Below are 20,409 nucleotides of genomic sequence, written 5' to 3' on the forward strand. Positions count from 1 at the left end.
TATTTAAACTATGCCAGGTCCCATCTGTATGGCACTGGCCATCTGTAACCCTCTGAGCCCCAGCTTTCTTGCCTGGAAAACAGGGACAGTGATACTACACAGCCCATGGAAGCATATGCTAAGCAATCTCTATTAATAGTAGTGGTCAAGCCAAGACTGGGACTCAGCAGGTCTGGTTCCCAGGCAAGTGCCATTTGGATTACATCCTCCCAAAATCTGAAGCAAAAGTTGTGCAGGAATCATTCAGCTTGGTCTGCAGAGCCTGACCATGGGGTTTCAGGGGACTCTGTGTGGCAAAGTGAGCATAACTTCAGCAGCTAGAAGGAAGGTCTGTGCACCTCCCTTGCTTTCTTCAGAATCCCAGTGCTTGGGGCAGGGCCTGAGATGCAGCTTTTTATTGGAGAGGTGGATGGATGGATGGGTGGGTGGATGGATGGACAAATGGATGGATGGATGGACAAATGGATGGATGGATGGATGGATGGGTGAGTGGATGGGTGGGTATGTTAGACACGTAGAGGACCAGAAATGTGGAGTTTTTCCTACCATGTAACATTGGAAACTCCTTTGGAGAACAGGGGAAGTGGAGAGAGTTGACCCTGCTGGGCAGCTAAGGGCTGGGGACCTACCCTCCCTTGAGCCAGGCAGGAGAGTGAGAAGCTATGTGAGACACCCTGAGTGCCTAGCAGCCCACCCCCTGGCCCTGCTTCCGCCATCTGTGCCTTTGAGGCTGGTGCGTGGCTGCTTCTGTGGGATATATAAATATATACATATATACATATATATATATATATATATATATTTTTTTTTTTTTTAGATTTTCCTTTTCTGGTTAACAGGATAGGAGTTTTCTAAAAATAGCACTAAACTCGCCTCTGAGGTATTCATTTTCAATTCCCTTCCTCTTTCCCCGTTCTCTCTCCTTGACTGTGAGAAATCAAAGCCGAGACTGTCATTGTCAGCTTTGATGCACACACACGCATACACACACACAGATCGCGGGGCTTGCACACTCAGAGGCAGGCATGGGCACACACATCTCTGGCTCACTCACACTCACAGATACACACTCATCCTGCCGTACTCCAGTAGACCTGCACCGCACACCTTGTCCTTCAGGGTCACCCAGAGTCAGTACACATCTGCTGACACACCACTGGTACCCTCTGACACACACATACACGGAACATTCCCTCCCCCAGAGAGGGGCAGCTAAGACAATGGCTACAACCCTTTGACTCTCCCAGTGCGGCTGAGGGAAGAGCAGTTGTCCCTCTGCCCCCAGCTGCCTGGCTGATTTCACCCGTTTCCCCGGTCAGTGCCGAGGAGGGTCCCCTCAGCCGGGGCGGGGCAGGGTGGGGACCACAGAAAGGCCAGAATTTGCATCCAGGAGAGGAAAGAAAATGTCCTGCCTGTGGGGATTAGTCAGTCAGGACCAGAGCAGAGGAGAGGCTAGCCCTGTAAGCTGTGCCTGCAAACTGGGACCCTCCTCAGCCTTCCAAGCGGTGCTGGGAGCCTTGTGGGGATGGCACGTTTGGCCTGAGCCCCATGTTCAGGACAGTAGTGTGGGGGACAGTCTGGGTGAGCTGAGAGCAGAGGGAAGGAGCGAGTTAAGTTACCATCAGAAGAACAGTCCCTGTTGAACAAGTCTTACGCTGTGCCAGGAACTGCTCTAAGCTCTAGCTCAGGTAGGCCACGCAAAGCCCTGTGAGGGAGGGAGGCGTGCGGGGAGGAGGGGATGGAGGCCCAGGGAGGGGCTAAGACCTTGCCCCCCTCTACTCCACCCCCATCACAAAACTACCAAATGGCAGCATCAGGCCTCGTCATCAGGGATCTCCAGACGGGGCCTGTGTCCCCACATCTGTCACTGGTGCCAGGGGCAATTCAAAGTAAAGGGTGACTTTATAAATACGTATTAAGATGGCATTTAAATTCCGCACGTCTGAAAACAGAAGGATTCGGCATCTGAAAATTATTTTTAGCACGTAATTCATTTGCGATGTCCCATCCTTCAATTAGGATTTGAAAAGCTGATGGTTTAGGTTTTGGGGTGTTTTTTTTAAAACCTTCCTTCGAAAGATAGATTTCCTCTTTGTTAAATTAACCCCCCCCAAAAAAAAAATCCATTGCTCCTTCCTCTGCCAGAGTCTCTCCTGGCAAAGACTTTTTATTAAGGTGCCCCAACCTATTCTTGAGTCACTGAAATGTAACAATACAGAGTCATTTAAATGCTAATAAGCTGAAACGAAGTGTATAAACCCAATATTGTCAGAACATTCATTCTGGATTCTGAAGGGGCTGGCGCATCAGAGCCTGAAGGGACCCCAGAGAACACTAGTCCAATCTCTTCAGTTTCCACATGGGAAACTGAGGCCCAGGGAGGAAAGGGGCTTGGTCAGGGTCACACAGCAGGAGCTCGGAAAACAGGGCGGGGCTTTTCAGTGGGCTGTGACCCCAGTTGGCTGTGTGACCCCTAGTTATGTTGCTCAACCTCTCTGGGCCCAGGACTGGCTGCCCAGACATCTGCCCTGCCCAGGCACATGTCTTAGCTCGGGTTGCTATAACAGAATACCATAGGCTGTGTGGCTTAAACAACAGAAATTTATTTTTCATAGTGCTGGAGGTTGGGAAGTCCAAGATCAAGGTACCAGCAGATTCAGTTCCTGGTGAGAACCCACTTCCTAGATTACAGATGGCCATCTTCTCACTGTCCTCACACAACCAAGAAAGATCATCTCTCTCATGTCTCTTTTTTATAAGAAGGCTTATCCCATGTGTGAGGGTTCTACCCTCATGACCTAATTACCTCCCAAAGGCACCACCTCCAAATACCATCACACTGGGGATTAGGGCTTCAACATATGAATCTGGGGCAGGGGGACACATTCAGTCCATAGCAGCCTGTGTGCGCATCAATTAGGACAGGGGTGACTGTCAGTGTGGTATTAAGAGCTGGCTGCAAATGAACCTCATCTCAGCCTTGAGGGAGGTGCACTTGCTAATAACAGGGTGCGTAGGTAGGAGGGAGGCTGGGGGAGGTGCAGAAGCCAGCACTGTAGAGTATCTGCTCCAGGCCAGGAGCCACACAGAGACCCACACATAAGGGCCTCAATGGATCCTTACAGCAGCCTGTAAGACAGATGGGTCAACCTCACTGGGCAGATGAGGCCCAGAAAGGTAAGGTGACTTCTCCAAAGTCACACAGCCCATTTTCCTGAAAGGGAAAAAAAATCCCCTACTCATGTTAAAAGGAAAAATCTTCTCTGATACCCTGGCCCAGGTCACATCTTCCTGCTCTGGACATGCACAGCACCTGGGACTCCCTGTCATGGCAAACCCATCATATTATGGAGGTCATTCATCTAACTGTCTCTCTTCCCCCTTGTCAGCACAAAGTAGGTGCACACAACACAGTTAGTGAATGGTTGGTTGGATGAATGGATGGATGGACATATGGGTAGATGGATGGATCGTTGGTTGAAGATCATTGTTCATCTTAACACAATAGTCATTAAAATCACCAGTAGCCCATTAACTCATCTCTACTGTTGTCATCACAGATATAATTACTGCTAACGGTTCTCATAGCTTGTGCTGTCAGAGATGTAATTATCAGTGCCTGTAAGACACGCCACAGGTAGCAGGAAGACAGATAGAAAACAGCACCTCGGCGTTAGAGAGTCCCTTGTGGTTTTTGCAAAGCACTTTCATTCACATATGGCACTTCATGTAAGCATTGTAAGAACCCCATGAGGGAGATGCACCAGGGAAGGCAGCAAAGCATCCTGACTAAGAGTATGTCTCTGGATCCAGACTGCCTGAGTTCAAATCCCAGCTCTGCCACGTGCTAACTCTGTGACCTTGGGCAAGTGACTTCACCTCTCTTGGCCTCGGTTTCCTCATGTGTTCTAGGAAGTAACAAGACTACCTGTCTCATAAAGTGGTTTATGGATCGCTAATAATGACAATAACTAGTGCTTACCATGTGCTTGGCTCAATTCTTAGTATTTTGCATGAAATAATTCACTTAAGTCTCATAATACCTATGAGGTAGATACTATTACTCCCCCTCCCTTTGTTTGAGATAATGAAACTAAAGTCAATTGGCCTCCCAGTCTGTTGAGAGGTGGCAAAACTTGAACCCAGAGGCTGTGTCTCCTAGAGCCCCTTCAGTTGACCTCCACCGCATCTCTACACACGGGCCTGCTTGGTCCCTGCCTCCCCTGCTCCTCTCGGGGATATACCGTTGGGGTCAAAACTCACGGGTTATGGTGGTGGTGCAAGCCCGGATGGCCAGGGACCCCGAGTGTTCCTGCAGGACTGCGGGTGGGAATCCCAAGCACACACTTTCTTTGGTGTCTCGTGTCTCTGCTTAAGGCATCAGGCCCACTTTAAGTTCTACTCGGTAAGATACCAGTTGGTCCCAGTGTGAAAATAAGGCTTCCTATTGCGTTCTTGAGTGAAAGTGCCCTCCTGTGAGGTATGACAGGCTTCTCCTGTGGCTCCAGCACCCCCTGATCCAGGCTGGGAAGCTCTGTACCCCGGGTGGAAACTCACTGGATTTGAACATGGTGGTTCACAATTAGTTCCCAGTAAACTGGGAAGTAGCTGGGGCACAGGGGAGAATGACGTATTTTACAGATGAAGAAACTGAGCCTCGGAAAATTGAAGGGACTTGCCCAGGATCCCACAGCCAGGATTCAGGAGAGCTCGGATTTGAACCCGGATTGCTGTGATTTAGGATCCTGTGTTGTTCTTCAGAGAGAGGGGAGGGAGCGCCCCCTAGTGGGAGGGGAAAGAGCAGCGGGCTGACAGTCAGGAGATCCCAGCCCAGCTCTGGGCTCCATCCTCTCTTGCTCTCTGTGTCTCTGGACAAGTTCCTTTCCCTCTCTGAGCTTCAGGTTCCTCACTGGGAAAACGAGATTAACCCTAAATTACCTCCAGGTCTAAAACTCTGTGCAAGAGGAAAGGATTGTGAAGGAAAGAGATGGGGCAGGGGAGGGGGACACGAGGGAGGAGTTGGGGCTGGGGTGGGGCTCAGTCCCACCTTCCTGCCCCCACCTCTTCCCCCTCACTGTTCTGGGCCTAGGACGGCCAGCTTTCCGCAGCTGCTGGGCGGGGCCGGTCCCTGTGCCAGACCCAGCCGAGCTCAGCAGAGGCCCTTTGTCACCCAACGCTTGCCGGGGCCTTGGCCACCGGTGTTGGGTATCTGGGTGGATTGGGTTCTCTCCTGGCAGCTCCACAGATGCCACACTCCGGCAAGGGTGGCCAGGCGGGCAGGGAGTAGCCGGTGCTCCCTCCTCCTCCTGGGCTCCCTAAGGGACGTGGCAGCCGCTGTCCGTGGTTCCGGACTCTGGGGCCCCAAGGTGAGGGTTCTGTTGACCCTGGCTCATTCTGGGGGCCACAGTGACATCCTGGTGAATATGTGTGAGACGGACCCTCTGGCGAGGCTGAGGCCCTCGATCAGTGTAGCTGTGGTCTGCGGGTGCAGGCGGGTTGCTTTCTCCCATCCCCACGCCTGTGAGCCTCGAGTGGGGAGAGCAGTGCGTTTCGGCAGATATAGGAGGCGTGGACAGGGGAGGCATCTGTGCTGGGGCGTCTGGGAGCCGTTGCTTGGGGGCAGGGGGTTAGGCCCCTGATTGTGTGGGCATGGCATGTGTGTACACAGGGTTGTGAACACTGGCATTTTTGAGGGGAGGAGGTGGGGATGTTACGATGATGCCTGTAAATGTGACTACGTGTGACAGTGTGCATGGTGGGGAGGGGGTGTCCGCCACCATGTGTGTGAAGGGGGCCCTGTGTTGGTGTGTGTGTATGGCAGTGGGTGGGCCCTAAAAGTAGGCAGGTGGGGTGTTGCATCCCGAGCGGCGTGTCACAGGGTGTGTGTACACTGGGGTTTGTATCGCGAAGTCAGTGTGTCCATAGTGGACAATTAGGGCGTTAGCATGTGTTATGAGGATGCATCAGGCTGTGCCGGGGGGCTGGTATAGCATGGAGGGCCTAGTGGGTGTCAGTGCATTTGGATTTGCAGTGTGTGCCAGTGCATGATGGGGTATTGTACGAACATCCACGTCCAGGTATGTGTATGTGTGGTGGGTGTTATTTGGGGTGGGGGGCGTGTGTGTAGCACCTGCAAGCCGGGCCTTCCTGGGTACCTGTCCCAATGAGGCCTCCAGTGCCTGACCCCTGTCACCACTCTCTGCTTGACCCTGCAGGAGCCACCGCCCCTGACCATGTAGATGCCAGCTCCAGGGAGCAGCATGGGCCCCGCTGAATGGAGACTCCTGGGTCTACAGCCCTGAGCCCCTCCGGCCCCTGGACCTTGCCCCACGCCTGGGGACACCCCTCAGAGCCCACCGCCACTGTCGCCAGCCCACCTCGGCTGCCCCCTGGAGTCAGCTGCCAGGAGCCACAGCCGTCCAGTGAGGTTGTGCCGAGGACAGCCACACGGAGCCATCGCCTGGCAGCCTCCCGTCCAGCACTGACCCTCGGACCCACCCCGAGCGGGGACTGCAGCAGACATGGGTGACATGACCAACAGTGACTTTTACTCCAAAAACCAAAGAAATGAGTCGAGCCATGGGGGCGAGTTTGGGTGCACGATGGAGGAGCTGCGCTCCCTCATGGAGCTGCGGGGCACCGAGGCCGTGGTCAAGATCAAGGAGACCTACGGGGACACTGACACCATCTGCCGGCGCCTCAAAACCTCACCTGTCGAAGGTAGGTGCACAAGGCTCAAACACGGGGTTTGAATTCGGGGGTCAGTCAGACCCTGGGCTCCCTTACCCAGGCCCCAGGAACCCCCTCGTCTGGGCTTGAGCACGGAACCAATGAGCCAGTTCCAGCTCCCCAGCCCCTGCTGCTGGGCTGCGTCATGTCCGACTCATCCAAATCCAGACTCTGATTGGGGATCCCTAGGTCTCTGGGGCAGCTGTGGAGCTGCTGGGAAGACAGGGCAGGCAGGAAAATGGGCTGTCACGGGAAAGGTGACAGATGCCCATGTGTGTCTTGCCCTGGAGCTGGGCATGGGGCTTTCTTACAACTGCCAAAATGAGCAGGCCTGCGATCTCCAGACAGGGAAGGTTTCAGCTTTCTGGAGGGGACCAAAGCCATGTCATCTGCCACAAGGCAGAGAGGAAAGGCACCAGCCCAGCTTGGGCACCTGAGCTCAGAGTTTGGGTTCCATCCCCACAGTTACCTTCCCCTCACCAGGAAGAAGAAAAATTTCCTAAATAAACCCCAAAAGCACAGGTGTGAGGTACTCTGCCCCGGCACTCCCAGTCCTGCAACTTTGTGCAAAGAAGCTGCACTGAGCCTCACTTTCTTCCTCTGGAAAATGGGGCCAATACCTCCCTCACAGTGCCTAGTGGAAGCCTGAGCATACAGTAGGTGCTCAATAGGTGGCAGCCATTATTATTCTAAAGAGAGTGGATGACAATCCTCCACCAGGTATAGACCACAACCTGGGAGGCAGGCAGCATTTGAAGTCTCATCCCCACTGACAGACAAGAAATCTGAGGCTGCCTGGGGACCTAGCTGCTCAGCCAGGGCCAGACAGTCCATTGCTGTTCCGGCACCCACTGTGCCCTGCGGCGCCAGGGGTCAGTGTCCCTCTTCGTCTGGGGCCCTCCTCTCTTGGGTCAGGAGGAAAAGCTAAGATTGGTCCTTCTTCCCAGATTCGCTGCTGTCTCTGATGTTTTGCCCACCTTGCTGAGTCTGGGCAGAAGTTTAGAAACACCTTTTTCTTTTTTGATATTGTTTGGTTTTGTTTCGGCGGGGAGGGTGGAAATAGGGGAAGCGTCATTTCTTCCCTGTGTGATTCTAGCTCAGGGCTTGAGAACAGCCACGTGTGGCCCTGAGATGGGAGTGGGCTCAGCCTGGGGGGCTCCTGGGCCCCGGCCTCATGTGAACATCAGTCTGGGGCAGAATGGCCCATGTTCACCTCCACCATCAGTTGGGCACACCTGACCTGCTAAGAGGCAGGGTTGTCCCAATGGTCTTTGCCTTTTGAATGGGACCAGGAGATTCTCTTGAGTCAGGAATTCTTAAGTGTCTCTGGACCCCAGACTCTGTGGAGAACCTGATGGAAGCTATGGCCCCTCCCCGCAGAAGAATAGTCAACTGTGTGCAACAGTGTGGTCCACGCTACCAGCATGTTCGCAGAGCCCCTCAAAGCCAGGCCCGGGACCCCAGGTTAAGAAATCCGCCCTCCCCTCCCACTTGACAGGCTTGGGGACCTGGGAAATCGAGTGGCTCACGGCCACGCTCCAGCGCTGAGGACAGCAGGTGTGCACCTGAGGGCAGGAATCCTGTCCTGCTCCTCTCTGAACATCCAGCACCCAGCCTGGTGCCTGGCACAGAGGAGGGTGGATAACTGACCCATAAAACCCTGAGATGTGGCCACTGAGTCCCCAGCCCACAGAGAGAAGCTCTCAGATGGCTGAGCAGCCAGAACAGCAGATAATCCAGACCAAGTGCAGCAAGGACCCCAGGGATCGAGGAGAAACGAGATGGGTGGGCAGTGGGGGTTAGGGAAGGCTACCTGGAGGAGGAGGTGTTTGAACTTGGCTATGGAGGGAAGAGAAGGGAAAGCATGTGATGTGGCACAGAGCGACATTTCTTAGATAGAATTCCCCAGACTGCTGATGTGCTGCAAGAAGTTAAATGAAAAGAAAAATAAAGGAGACTTTGTTTTCTCATCTGTAAAATGGAAACGATAATGACAGCTCTGACTGTTGCTCTGCTGCCTGTCAGCTGTGTGCCTTTGAGGCTTTTGTCTGACCTCGCTGGGCCTTGGTTTTCTAATATTTCATGAGCATCAAGTGAGATCTCTCATGGGAAACATCCCTGAGAAGGAGGAAAGCCCATAGTAGGATTAACCAGAGCCCCTGCTGCATTGATCCCCTGAAGGATTTCCCAGGGTGCAGATGGAGCTGAAAGAGGTTTGGGGAAGGACAGAGGAGCGTAATGCTACTCTTGGACTTGGACTTGGACAACTTGGGTTCAAATCCCAGCTGTGTCATTTAACAGCTGTGTGATTCTGGGCAAGTTACTCAGCCTCTCTGTGCCTTAGTTTCCTCGCCCGAAAAATGGGATAATAATAGTGACTACCTCATAGGGTTGTGGTGAGGCTAAAGTGAAGTAGCTTAGTACCCCGCCTACCAGGCACATGGACAGCACTGTGTGTTAGGATTCAGCCCCAGAGACTAAACGCTTCAATTTCCCCATCAGTAACATGGGTTTTGAACATTGAGTGAGATCAGGCCAAGTTCCCGGCATAGAAGTCCTCAATCAACATCAGCTTTTGTCGTTTCCAGTATGATTATCACTACTCTGGAAGAAGCAGTCACGTTCTCCGGAAACGGTGGAATCTGACTCTTCTGGGACACTGGCCAGTGTCCGAGCTGGTGCTACACGTTTTACTAGGCTGTTCTGCATCCTTATCACCCACATTCCTGGAAGCAGGTGGTGTTACCCATTTCACAGATGGGAAGCATGAGGGCTCAAGGTCACCACCATGGCTCACATCAGCTCAGACTTCGAACACAACTGTGTCAGACACCACAGCCAGGTGTGCCCTCAGCCCCCAGCCACGCGCATGTACCTAGGAACAGTCCTGCGAAGGCGCCCTCTGTCTGCCAAGGGTCTGAGGAGGGTGGAGCCACCAGGGTACTTTTCATTTTCCCTCTCATGCTCAGCATTTGTCCTGCCCTGTTTAGCCCTCTTCTGACTCAGAGAAATGCTTGGCCTCCAGCCCCAGCCCCCAATTTCAAAGCCCTATGGTCTGGAGCTGTCCCAGCTCCAACCTGTCCCAGGATCCCAGGTTGGCCATTCCCAATACCCACTGCCCTAGTCTGCTGACGTCAGCAGAGAGCAGCCTCTGAGTCACACTCCTGGAAACTGCTCCAGGCCACACGTAAATTAGCCTTCCTGTTCACATCCAGCTAATTTTAGGCAAAAAGATCTCTGCAAGTGATAGAGGGGATCTGAAGCCATAGAAATCAACACCCACCCAGGGCACCACCTGCTACCTGCACAGGCCATGAACTCAGCGCCCATGGTCTGGCAGTGTTGGATAGTTCACTGGGCCATTGAGTGCCATTGCTTTCCTCTCCCACTGCTGGTTCTCTTCCATCCTGGTAATGCCCCTCCCTTCATGCCCTCCACTGCTCCCTTTTTTTCCACACCTGTCCAGCCTAGGACAGTAGAGCCCCTGAGACCCAGGTTTGAATCCTGACTGGCTTACTCTTCAAGGGACACTAGGAGAGTTCAGTGAATCCTCTCTGAGCCTCAGTTTTCTTATCTGTAAAATGGGCATAATAACACTACCTACCTCACAGGATGATGTGAGAAATAAATCAGGTCATGCACATGAAGGGCTTAGCACTGTGTGGCAGTCCCTAGACACTTACAAAATGATGTTCGTTATCATTGTTATTATTATACCCAAGTATCTCTTTTTTAAAAAAAATCATGCTCTGGCCCCATTCCTGTACAAAAATTAGGCAATTAAATAAGATGATGCCCAACAAAGGGTCAGTGTACTATCAGAGGAGGCTTCCCAGAGGAGGTGGCTTCACATTGTCTGGAAAGATGGGTGTTGGGTGTTGGGGTGGCCTGTGAGCCCTGAGGCGGGAGCTGACTGTCATTCTCCACTGTGTCCCAGCACCTGCTGCAGTGCCTGGGGCTCAGAAAGCATCAGCAGAAGGAAGGGAGGGAGGGAGGGAGAAAGGAGAGGTGGGGTGCGCAGCGTCCCTCTCTGTGTAGTACGGAAGGCCGCAGCATGGGGACAGGACACGGGATACGCTGCGTCACCCAGAGAACACTTAGCTTCGGTTCCCGGGAGCCCGGAGTGGCAGTGCCCTGAGCCACTCGCTCGGCATGCGTGGCTCTCACCCTTCACTCCTGACCCTGCGCCACCAGCTGTCAGCAGGGGCAGCTCAAGAGGCCCTGCTGGGCGCTCCCTGCGTTGCATATTTCATGGTGGGGGAGAAAGGGGACAAAGAAGACAGGGCAGCCGCAGGGTAGGGTGGGAACCGGATACATCGGAGTGTTGTGAAATGGAACCTCCAGTTAATTTTGTATGAATCCTATGGCCTGCGCAAGTCGGGGAGAGAGAGGGGCTGAGGGAGGACAGGAGAGCAGATCGTGGGAGATGGTACCCCACGTGGCATGAACACGATGATGAACGAGACACCCCTCAGACCTGGCAGGGCCCACATTGCGCAGAGCCACCACTGCGCAGGCACGGGGCGGGGGGGAGGGGCACGAAGGCAGCAAAGGGGGTCTCCTGTTTGTCACTGTGACGCTCTGTTTCTCCGTGTGCTCCGTCTCCCCAGGTATCTCTGGAGCCCTGAGAGGTCAACAGGGAAAGTGAGGCAGGCACAGCTGTAGCAGTGTCCCAGGCAGGGTGGAGCTGGGGGCCACTCAGACACAGGGTCCATGCAGGGAATTCATACCTGGCCAGAGATGAGGGAGGATGCCTCCCCCCACCAGCCCCTCCCCACCGCCGTCTCCATGTGAAGCAGCCCAGGACGCTGTCAGGGGCGAGGCCTGGAAGAGCAAAGCCCCTCCAAGTATTTAAGAGGCTGAGGTAACCAACCACCTTCTCAAATACATGCAGGGGTGGAGGAGGGCCAGGCGTGAAGCCTGGGGAGGTTTCCCAGCCTTGCCTCTGTCACTAAGTAGGTTCATGACCTCAGGCAAGATATTTAGACTGATAACTTCAGCTTTCTCATCTGTAAAATGGGAATTGTGCTACTCTCTGCCATTTGGAGATAGTGAGTTGAAAGTGCTTTGAAGGTTTTCCATCACCATCTCTATCTATTAGGATTCTATTTGATAGAAACCCATCTCAAACTGGCTTATGCAAAAAGGGGATTTTTCTGGCTTGTGCACCTGAGAAGTCCAGGGATTGTTCTGGCCTCAGGCATGGCTGAATCCAGGGCTGCTTTGTCCATCCCTCTCCTGCTCTCTTCCACCTCCACCATCCTCTGTATTGGCTTCATTCTCGGGCAGGCCTTCACCCCATGAGGCCCCCAGCAGCCAAAGGCACCTCTTTCTCAGGGTTTCCCCCCTACTGGGTCACCTGGAACCACTCTTGAACTAATCCCTGTGGCCAGAGGATGGAATAGGCTGATAGGCCAGACCAGGTCGTATGCTCACCCCAGAGGGGTGTGGTCCTACTATGTGCAGGGGAGGTATGGAGGAAGAGCAGGCATGCTGCATGCCCTTGAGGATGGGGAGAAAGGAGAGAATTGAGGAGGCAGGATTCAGGAGCACCAGATCTGGAGTGATGGTAATGACACGGTTAATAATTACACCAGGGAAGCAGGCAGAAGCTGGGTCCGTCCGCGTGGACGGGGGTCTACGACTAGTGTCCCAGCAGTGAAGGGGCCAACTCTGTGTCATGGTCAAGTCCTGGCTCCATTCTTATCCAGCTGTGGAACAATGGGCCAGTTATCTAACCTCTCTGTGCCTCAGTTTCCTCATCTGTGTCATGAGATCATAACAGTGCCTCTTTCACAGGGTCGCTGTGAGGATCAGAGTAACACGTGTCAAGTGCTGAGTGCATGGCACATGGCAGGTGCTGTCTCAGTGTCAGCTGGGGACTCTGGGTGACTTGAAGGGACAGGTTGGATTTAAATTAGTGGAGAAGAAAGAGGCAGCTTATCAGGGCAGATAATGGGCTTAAGCAACACGTGTGAGTCTATGGGTTTCAAAAAATGAGCGCCGTATTTGATTTGCAATGCTTATATTCCCTCCCCAACCCCCAGCGCCACCGGGAAAAATAAATCCCTTAGAGGCACAGCTTTCTGCGAAAGTCCGATGAATCACGTGTAGACGCTTTCCAGAATGCCACCCGCACATCTTTGTGAATCATCAATAAAATAAACCCACGTGTTGATTGATACGTGCTCTCCATCTTCCCAGGCTGGGGCAGCGGAGTCTGTGCTGGGCAAAAGGTTCTGCAGGCCTGGGGAGAATGCAGAACAGTTAGAGAAAGGGCCTGACCTGCCACTGACAGGGGGCTCCTGGGGGGTTCCAGCAGGACTAGAGGGACTGCACCTTCCTTGACCGATGCTGCTTGGCTTGGTCAGTGCTTCGTCATCAGGCACCCAAAGGGGGCGTGGAGGATATGGGGTGGTGGGGAGCATTTCAGGTAGGCCTCTCACTAGGCGGACCCACCATCCAAAAACCCTGCGTCCCAAAGCCACCTAGTGGCTGTAACTGACGGTGAGCACTGACTTGAGTTCCAGCTCTACCCTCGGGGCCCTTGAGCAAGTCACTCCATCCCTCTGAGCCTCAGTTTCCCCATGTGTAAATGGTATGATAAGAATACCCACCTTCCAGAACCAATGGATACAGGTGTTCAAGGTTGTCCCAGTTTTTCCTGTGTTTCTGTCATGCTGAGTGGAGATGTAAGCTGACACACATTCACGCATTGAACAAATGTGTGTTGTGCACCTGCTATGCACGGGCTTGGGCCACATTGTTCCTCTGGATTCCGTATGCTCCTCAGGCAGTATCTGTGTGGTGTGGCTGAACAGGGACAGGTGGGAGGCCGGGATGGGGCAGCCTTCCAGGACATTCCCTCTTGGTCCAGGGTCCAGGACGGTGGAGCCCCTTCCTGACCCCCTTCTGCTCCAGAGCTCCCTAAAGATTCCCTGGAAAGGGGTGGGGGGGGGTGCAGAGCTGGGTAGTAAATCCCCCTGCTCTGAAGACTCTTTCCAGTCTAGCTGTGATAGGGCTGCCAGCTGTGACCCCAGTTCCAGCTATGATTCCAGGTACAGCTATGATACCCGGTTCAGCTGTGACCCCAGTTCCAGCTATGATTCCAGGTATAGCCGTGATACACGGTTCAGCTGTGACACCAGAGACTCATTAACACGTATTGAGTGCTAACGGAAGGCCAGCTCTTCTGCTGAGGCTTCACGGCATCACCTCATGTAATCCACACAAACCCCTGTGAAACAGAAACTGTTTGTATCCCAGCTTTCCGATGAGGAAATCAGGGCCCAGGGCACCACCGCTAACAAGGGGCCCAGCCAGGACTGGTACCCAGACAGGCTGGCTGCCGAAGGTGCCCTTAATCTACTGCCTCCTGTTGAGAAGAATAACTCTACAGCAAGGGGGAGTGAGCTTCCAGGCGAAGGAGGGAGCAGTCTCTGCCTGACTGGAGACAGGGTCAGGAGAGGCTTCCTCTGAGCCAGCTCTCAAAGGGCAGGGAGCAGTTGAGCACACAGAGATGGGGAAGACAGCTCTTACTGAGAGGAGCACCTGAGCAAAGGCCCTGGGGTTAGAGCCGGGACATGCATGGGGAGAAGTGAGGGATTCCTTGTGCCTGGAGCCTAGGATGTATCTCAAAGGACAGAGGACTCCAGCCCACGGACTATGGATTGATTTTTGCAGGCTGGGTTTTAGCTGGTGTGTTCATGCAGTGTGTGCAGACTGTCAGCCTTGTGATTGTGTTTATGTCTGTCTATGCTGTGCTGTCCACGTGAGTGTGAAATGGGCCGTGAGCTCCATGAGGGCGAGGCGTGAGTACAGCTCCTCTTCAGGGGCTGAAGAGCCAAAGAACTCGCTGAAGGCAGAGAGACTGAGGTTTGGGTGAGGTTGTTCTGATACGAGGTTCCCTGGGAGTCCATAGAGGTGCCCCAGGGGACAGCGAGATGCTGAGTGGGGGGCTCTGGCCTTTCTGCCCCACCATGTAACAGAGCAGCTCCTTTTTTTTTTTAATTTGTTTTGCATGGTAAAGCATCTGGTGAGATTGTTTTTAAAACAAAGAATTTTTTAAAAAGAAAAAAATTTGAAAACCTCTGGTACTAGAGAAAGATACTGAACTGTAGTGTCTAAAGGCCTGGGTTGGAGCTCAGGTTCTGTAAATTCTCAGTGCCTCGGTTTTTACATCTGTAAAATGGAGTGGGTAATATCCAGCCCCCAGGGTCCATACTGGTCTCTGGATTAAATGAGAAAACACACTCAGAGAGCCTGGCCCACAGTGGGGCCTCGGGAGGTTCATCTTGCAGCCACTCCACCCTAACCACGTTCTGGCCTTGTGCGTGGCCCACCCACCTGTGTTAGAGGACACACGGGGCTGGAAAGCCTCGAGTGGGGACCAACCTGACTCTGGTCCCTATTGACTGAGACATCTCCAAGCCCCACCGCCAATGAAGAGGGCAGGTCTAGGAGTCTCTGGGGCTCTTCCAAGTCCTCAGGAACCACCACCCCACCAAGAGCAGTACAAACATCAGACTGGCCAAAGGGTGATTAACTCAGAGCCAGCCCCCAGATCCCTCTTCCCTTGAAAGACTATAACTTCATATCCTTGGGGTGTAGCTGAGGCCCCACCCCAGCCCTGGCCAGGGCAGTGCCCTCGGCCCCTTGCCCCAAGCCCCGGCCCAGCTTCCCTACCAGGCGGCTTTGGAGTCCTGCCCACACTGGCTTCCAAAGACCCGTGGGGGGTTCCCATGCAATAGGTCTGCCCTGGACACCAGTCTCTGGTTACTTCACCTCCCTGAGTCTCAGTTTCCTCATCTGTCAAATGGGCTGAGTGGGGAGAGATGCTGCTTGGTAACCACAGGCTACACTGTCTCTGGCGCTAGGGCGACCTCAGTTGTCCACCCAGCCCAGGTCCCACAAAGCGCAAGAGAGCTGAGGCCGCCTGTCCCTCCAGGCCTGCCTGTCACACGAGAGGCCCTGACAGGGCAGGTGAGTTACTTATACAGGCTCCCCTGTCTCCCCACAGCGATTATCTTACTCCTCCTGGCACAATCCCGGCCCTGCTGTGGTTTCAGACGCACAGTTATTTATAGTCAGTGGAAATTAGGGCCTCTGCAGATGGTTCCCTCGTACCCACCTGCCAGTGTCAGCCTCCACCCCAAAGGGAGGCCCCCTAGAAATTGCTATGGCCCCAGCAAATGATCCCAGGGACCGTTTCTGAGCAGAGAAGACTCAGAGGCTCTTCCTATAGGATAACTTTGGAGAAGATGCCAGAGAGTTGAGAAGCAGAAGTGAGCCCTTCCCATGGGAGGATCTGGGAGGGCTGCATGGAGGAGGCCGTATTTGAGCAAGATGCTGAGGGATAAGCAGGGTTTGCAGTGGAGAAGGACACTCCACGTAGAGGGAAAAGTGTAGACAAAGGCACAGAGGCAAAGAAGGTTATGTAAAAGGAAGAGCCGATCTTTCTGTTTGGTTATGGCTTGAAGGACGGAACCACAGCAGTAGTGATAATAATTAAGAGTGAGCATTGTAGATGCTCCAGACACTGTTCTAAGAGTTTTACGCACATCATCACCTCATTTGATCCTCCTGACGACCCTGTGGAGTGGGCACTAGTAGTATCCCCATTTTTACAAATAAAGAACCCGAGGCACAGAGAAATTAAATCACTTGCCCGTGGTCACACAGCTAATGAGTGGAGGAATCCAAACCCAGGCAGGCAATTCCAGAGTCCATACTAGGACTCCAAATGTTAAGGCACAAAGTTTGGGCTTAAATTAAGAGGCAGGAGGGAGGCCTTGAAGGTTCTCGAGCAGAGGAACAGTGCGGCTAGGACAATGGGTCTGGCAACCGTGAGTATGGGTTGGATGGGGAGATACCCCAGGAAATAAAGCCAGTGAGGAGGGAAGGACAGGCATCCAAAAGAGAGGGCTGGACCCAGCCGGGGATGGTGATGAAGAGGACGGCGCACCATACAGCAGGACATAGCCTGTGATAGACGGTCAAGGGCGAGAGTGTCATGCAGACTCGGTTTTCAAGACAGCAGCTGGCCGCTTGTGGTGGAGACGGGCCAGCAAGGAAAGGAGCAAGGCTGGGGTGAAATGAAAGGTCTCTGCTGGGCACTGTGCATCCTCAGGGCCCGGGGGATAGGAAGGCAGGCCCGGAGGCAGAACATCTAGATGACAAAGACACCTACAGAGAAGTCCTGTCTCTGCTAACAGGTCCCAAACCTGCATGGGGGGAGGGCAGAGATCTGGGCCTGTGCTGTTCACTGCTGTATACTAGTGCCTGGAACAGTGCCCGGCAGACAGTACAGTCAATAAACGTGCAGGAATGAATTCACCTGGGGTGCTCGTCAAGCACAGGTCCTTAGGGAACACCAACTGCTAAGGGAGCAGGCAACCAGCAAAGCAGGAGAAGTCAGAGAGGTAGAAGGAGAGTGTCACCTGCAGGTAGGGTGTGGTCAGGGTGTCTTACGCTGGATAGGCAATCAGTTAGTAAGGGTTGCCAGGAGGGGTCCAAGGACGATAAATGAAGGAGTAATAGCCCCAGGGACAGGCTGCTGCATGAGATCTTGGGAAACCTCTGCTGGACAAAATACAGTAAGTCCCCTACATACGAACCTTTAAGTTGCAAACTTTCGAAGATGTGAACGTGCCAGCTGTTGTACTGTAATTTTCAAGGTACTGTACTGTAAGATTAAAACTTTTTCTTTATTTTTTGTGTTTGTTTTTTATGTATTATTTGTGTGAAAAGTGTTATAAACCTATTACAGTACAGTACTCTATAGCTAACTGTGTTAGTTGGGTACCTAGGCTAACTTTGTTGGACTTACAAACAAAGTGGACTTACGAATGCACTCTCAGAATAGAACTTGTTCGTATGTAGGGGACTTATTGTAGCAGAATAGAAGGTTCCCTGGGGCTGCCCCGACACACACCAGCTCAGTCAGGTCAAGACAGATGGGACGATAGCCTGAGGACCTCGCAAACCCGTGGAACCACAGGTCTGGAGTGGCTCTCAGGGACCATCTCAGCCAGCAATCCCAGGGTGCACTGAGGGCCAGGAGGGAAGGGACCTGCCCAGGTGTACCGTGGGTGAGGTCCTGACCCAGGCCCGGGGCCCCCGAGTCGCCCCTGCACACGGTGAAGGGGGCAGACGTCCCTCTTCCCTGCCCCCATTGCAGCCGCCTCACCTCCCCGCAGAACCTCAGCTCTCATTCATCCCTGCCCTGCTGCTGTATACATTTCCAGGTGCCGCCATAACGAAGGACCACAAACTGAGTGGCTTAAACAACAGAAACGTATTGTCTCACCATTCCGAAGGCTGGAAGTCTTGAGATCGAGGTGTCAGCAGGGTTGGTTCCTTCTGAGGGCTGTGAGGGAAGGGTCTGTCCCAGGCTTCTCTTCTTATCTTGTAGGTGATCGTCCTCTCCCTGTGTCTTCACATCGTCTTCCCTCTGTGTGTGTCTGTCTCTGCAAATTTCCTCTACGTAAGGACACCAGTCAGACTGGAGTAGGGCTCACCCTCAAGACCTCATCTTAACTTAGCAACTACTCACCTCTGCAGTGATGCTATCTGGTCACATTCTGAGGTTCTGGGGCTTAGGACTTCAGCATATGGACTGGGGCAGGGGGCGTAATCCACCCAGAACATTCTCACTTGAGACAATCACTTCTATACTTGGAGCCACGGTTTCTCTCCTGTAAAGTGGGATGTACAGGGGGACAGATGAGGACTGTGGTGAGGGCAGACGAGCTCCCTTGCATGTGAACATGTATGTCTCCGAGAGCCCATCACACAGTGGGCATTAGGAAGCAGCGATACAGCCTAAGCGTTCGGCAGCAGGCGTCCTGGGTCTGATCCCAGCTGTGCCACTTACTTACCAGCTGTGTTGTGCGAAGCAGATACCTTCACCTCTCAGAACCTGTCTACTCATCTGTGAAACAGTACTTGCTCGCGGTCCGTTGTAAGGAACACATGAGCCGCTGTGAGTAAGAACACACAGCTCAGTGCAGGAAGCCTGCAGGGAACGGAAACCTCCATTACTGTTATCACTACCATCATCACTATTTACATATTATAGGTTCAAGACGCTGAGGCCCAGAGAGGGAAAGATCTTGCCCAAGCTCAACAGCCGCCTGGCACAAAACCAAATGAGAACTCAGGTCTCCTGACCCTCAGTCCCAGCTTTTCTTCACCACATCCCTGTGTGATATTTTTTTTAAGTAATTCCTGAATGCCTAACATTAGGAAAGCAATTAAGCCGCCTTCAGCTTCTCCATGTGCCTGATGGGACAATGTGGGAAATTGTTGTTACAGAGAACAAGAAGCAATGTGGATGAGGCTCGTGATATAATGCAATGTGAAAAAAGCAGGGTGTAGCATGGTACATGGCAACAACTCCATAGAAACAGATGCGAGGAAAAAAGGCTGAAAAGAAACATCCAGAAAGTGCCGGTGTTGTGGTTACGGGTGAGATTAGGGGTGATGGTTTTTCTCTCAGCTCCTCCTTCTGCACTGCTGGGGATGTTCTAAGGTTGGTCAACTAAGGCATGCTGGTTGTAAGCAACAGAAGCCATCTGGGCAGCATACTGCAGATCTGAGGGCAGAACAGGTCCCCCTGTGTCAGAGCAGAGGCTAGAAAACCTAGGGAGATTGGGACGTGCAGGGATGGGTGGCAGGACCGACAGAACAAATGCGTCCTTGGAGAATGTGGGTGGGGGTGGGGGGGTGGATTCTGAGCCAGCCGTCTTGGGTCCTTGTATTGCTCAAGATTCCAGGCAGTGCTGTGCTGGCAGACGTTTAACATGCAGCCCTCTGGGTTGAGAGGGTGTCCTTGTGTGTAGTGTGTGCTCATTTCCATGGTGGCTTCCCTGGGAGACAAGCATTTTCAGCCTCCCATCTTACAATAAAGAAACTGAGACTCAGAGAGGACTTGTGTGGGGTCAAACAGTGAGTGGGTGACAGCTGGGACTTGTCCTTGGGTCTCCTCACTTTCCCAGTCCTGTGCCCCTTGCCCCACCTCTTTCCTTGCTGGGATGTGTTTGGAGGAATCACAGTGTCAGAAAAAAAGCTCCCTAGTCTATTAGAAGCTGGAGCTGGGAGCTGGGAGAGAGCCAAGTCCCAAGAAACCACTAAGTATTCATTGAGAAAAAGTGGTCACCAAACTGTTCCCATCCCAGAGAAGGAGGCATGTGGGGAAATCCTGGGCAAGCCCCACTGCAAGGGGGGGGAAATATATATATATGTCCCTGCAGAGGCAAACTGTAGAGTGCAGAGGGTAGCTTTGTAAATTACCACATTTTGGCTCAACTCCTAAAGGGCCAAAGTGTTTTCCTTCCACTTGATAGAGGCAGCTATAGGATATCCGGTGAGTGGGCAGGCACCATCCTAGACTTTTGGATCTTAAGCTTCCTGAGGACAAGGGCAGTCTCATTTGCCTCTGAAACCTCAGCACCTAGCAGGGTTTCTGCATAAATGAAAATAGGAGTGATGATGACATGTGTAAGCATGCTAAGGGCTCCCTAGTCCACCTGCCGCCAACCAGAACCCTCAGCCCAGCTCAGCTTGAGCATCACAGAGATATCAGAAAATCTAACCCTGGCCAAAGCTGCCAGCAATGTCTCCACCACCTCCCGGTACATGCACCAGGCCAGCTTCCCTGCATTCCCACTGTTTCCTTAC

General features: G+C 53.1%; 1 protein-coding gene across 1 annotated transcript in view; it reads left to right on the top strand.

The window, feature by feature from the left end:
- The window catches only part of ATP2B2 (ATPase plasma membrane Ca2+ transporting 2), a 205,370-nt gene that overhangs the window by 90,571 nt on the left and 94,390 nt on the right, over positions 1-20,409 (top strand). The window contains exon 3 of the mRNA XM_082639686.1: positions 6,216-6,720. Coding sequence (XP_082495812.1) covers positions 6,522-6,720 — 199 coding nt within the window. The 5' untranslated portion in view covers positions 6,216-6,521. The remainder of the gene's footprint in view (positions 1-6,215; positions 6,721-20,409) is intronic.

The sequence above is a fragment of the Mesoplodon mirus genome (assembly GCF_964341445.2).
Source record: "Mesoplodon mirus genome assembly, chromosome: 12".
NCBI classification, from domain to species: domain Eukaryota; kingdom Metazoa; phylum Chordata; class Mammalia; order Artiodactyla; family Ziphiidae; genus Mesoplodon; species Mesoplodon mirus.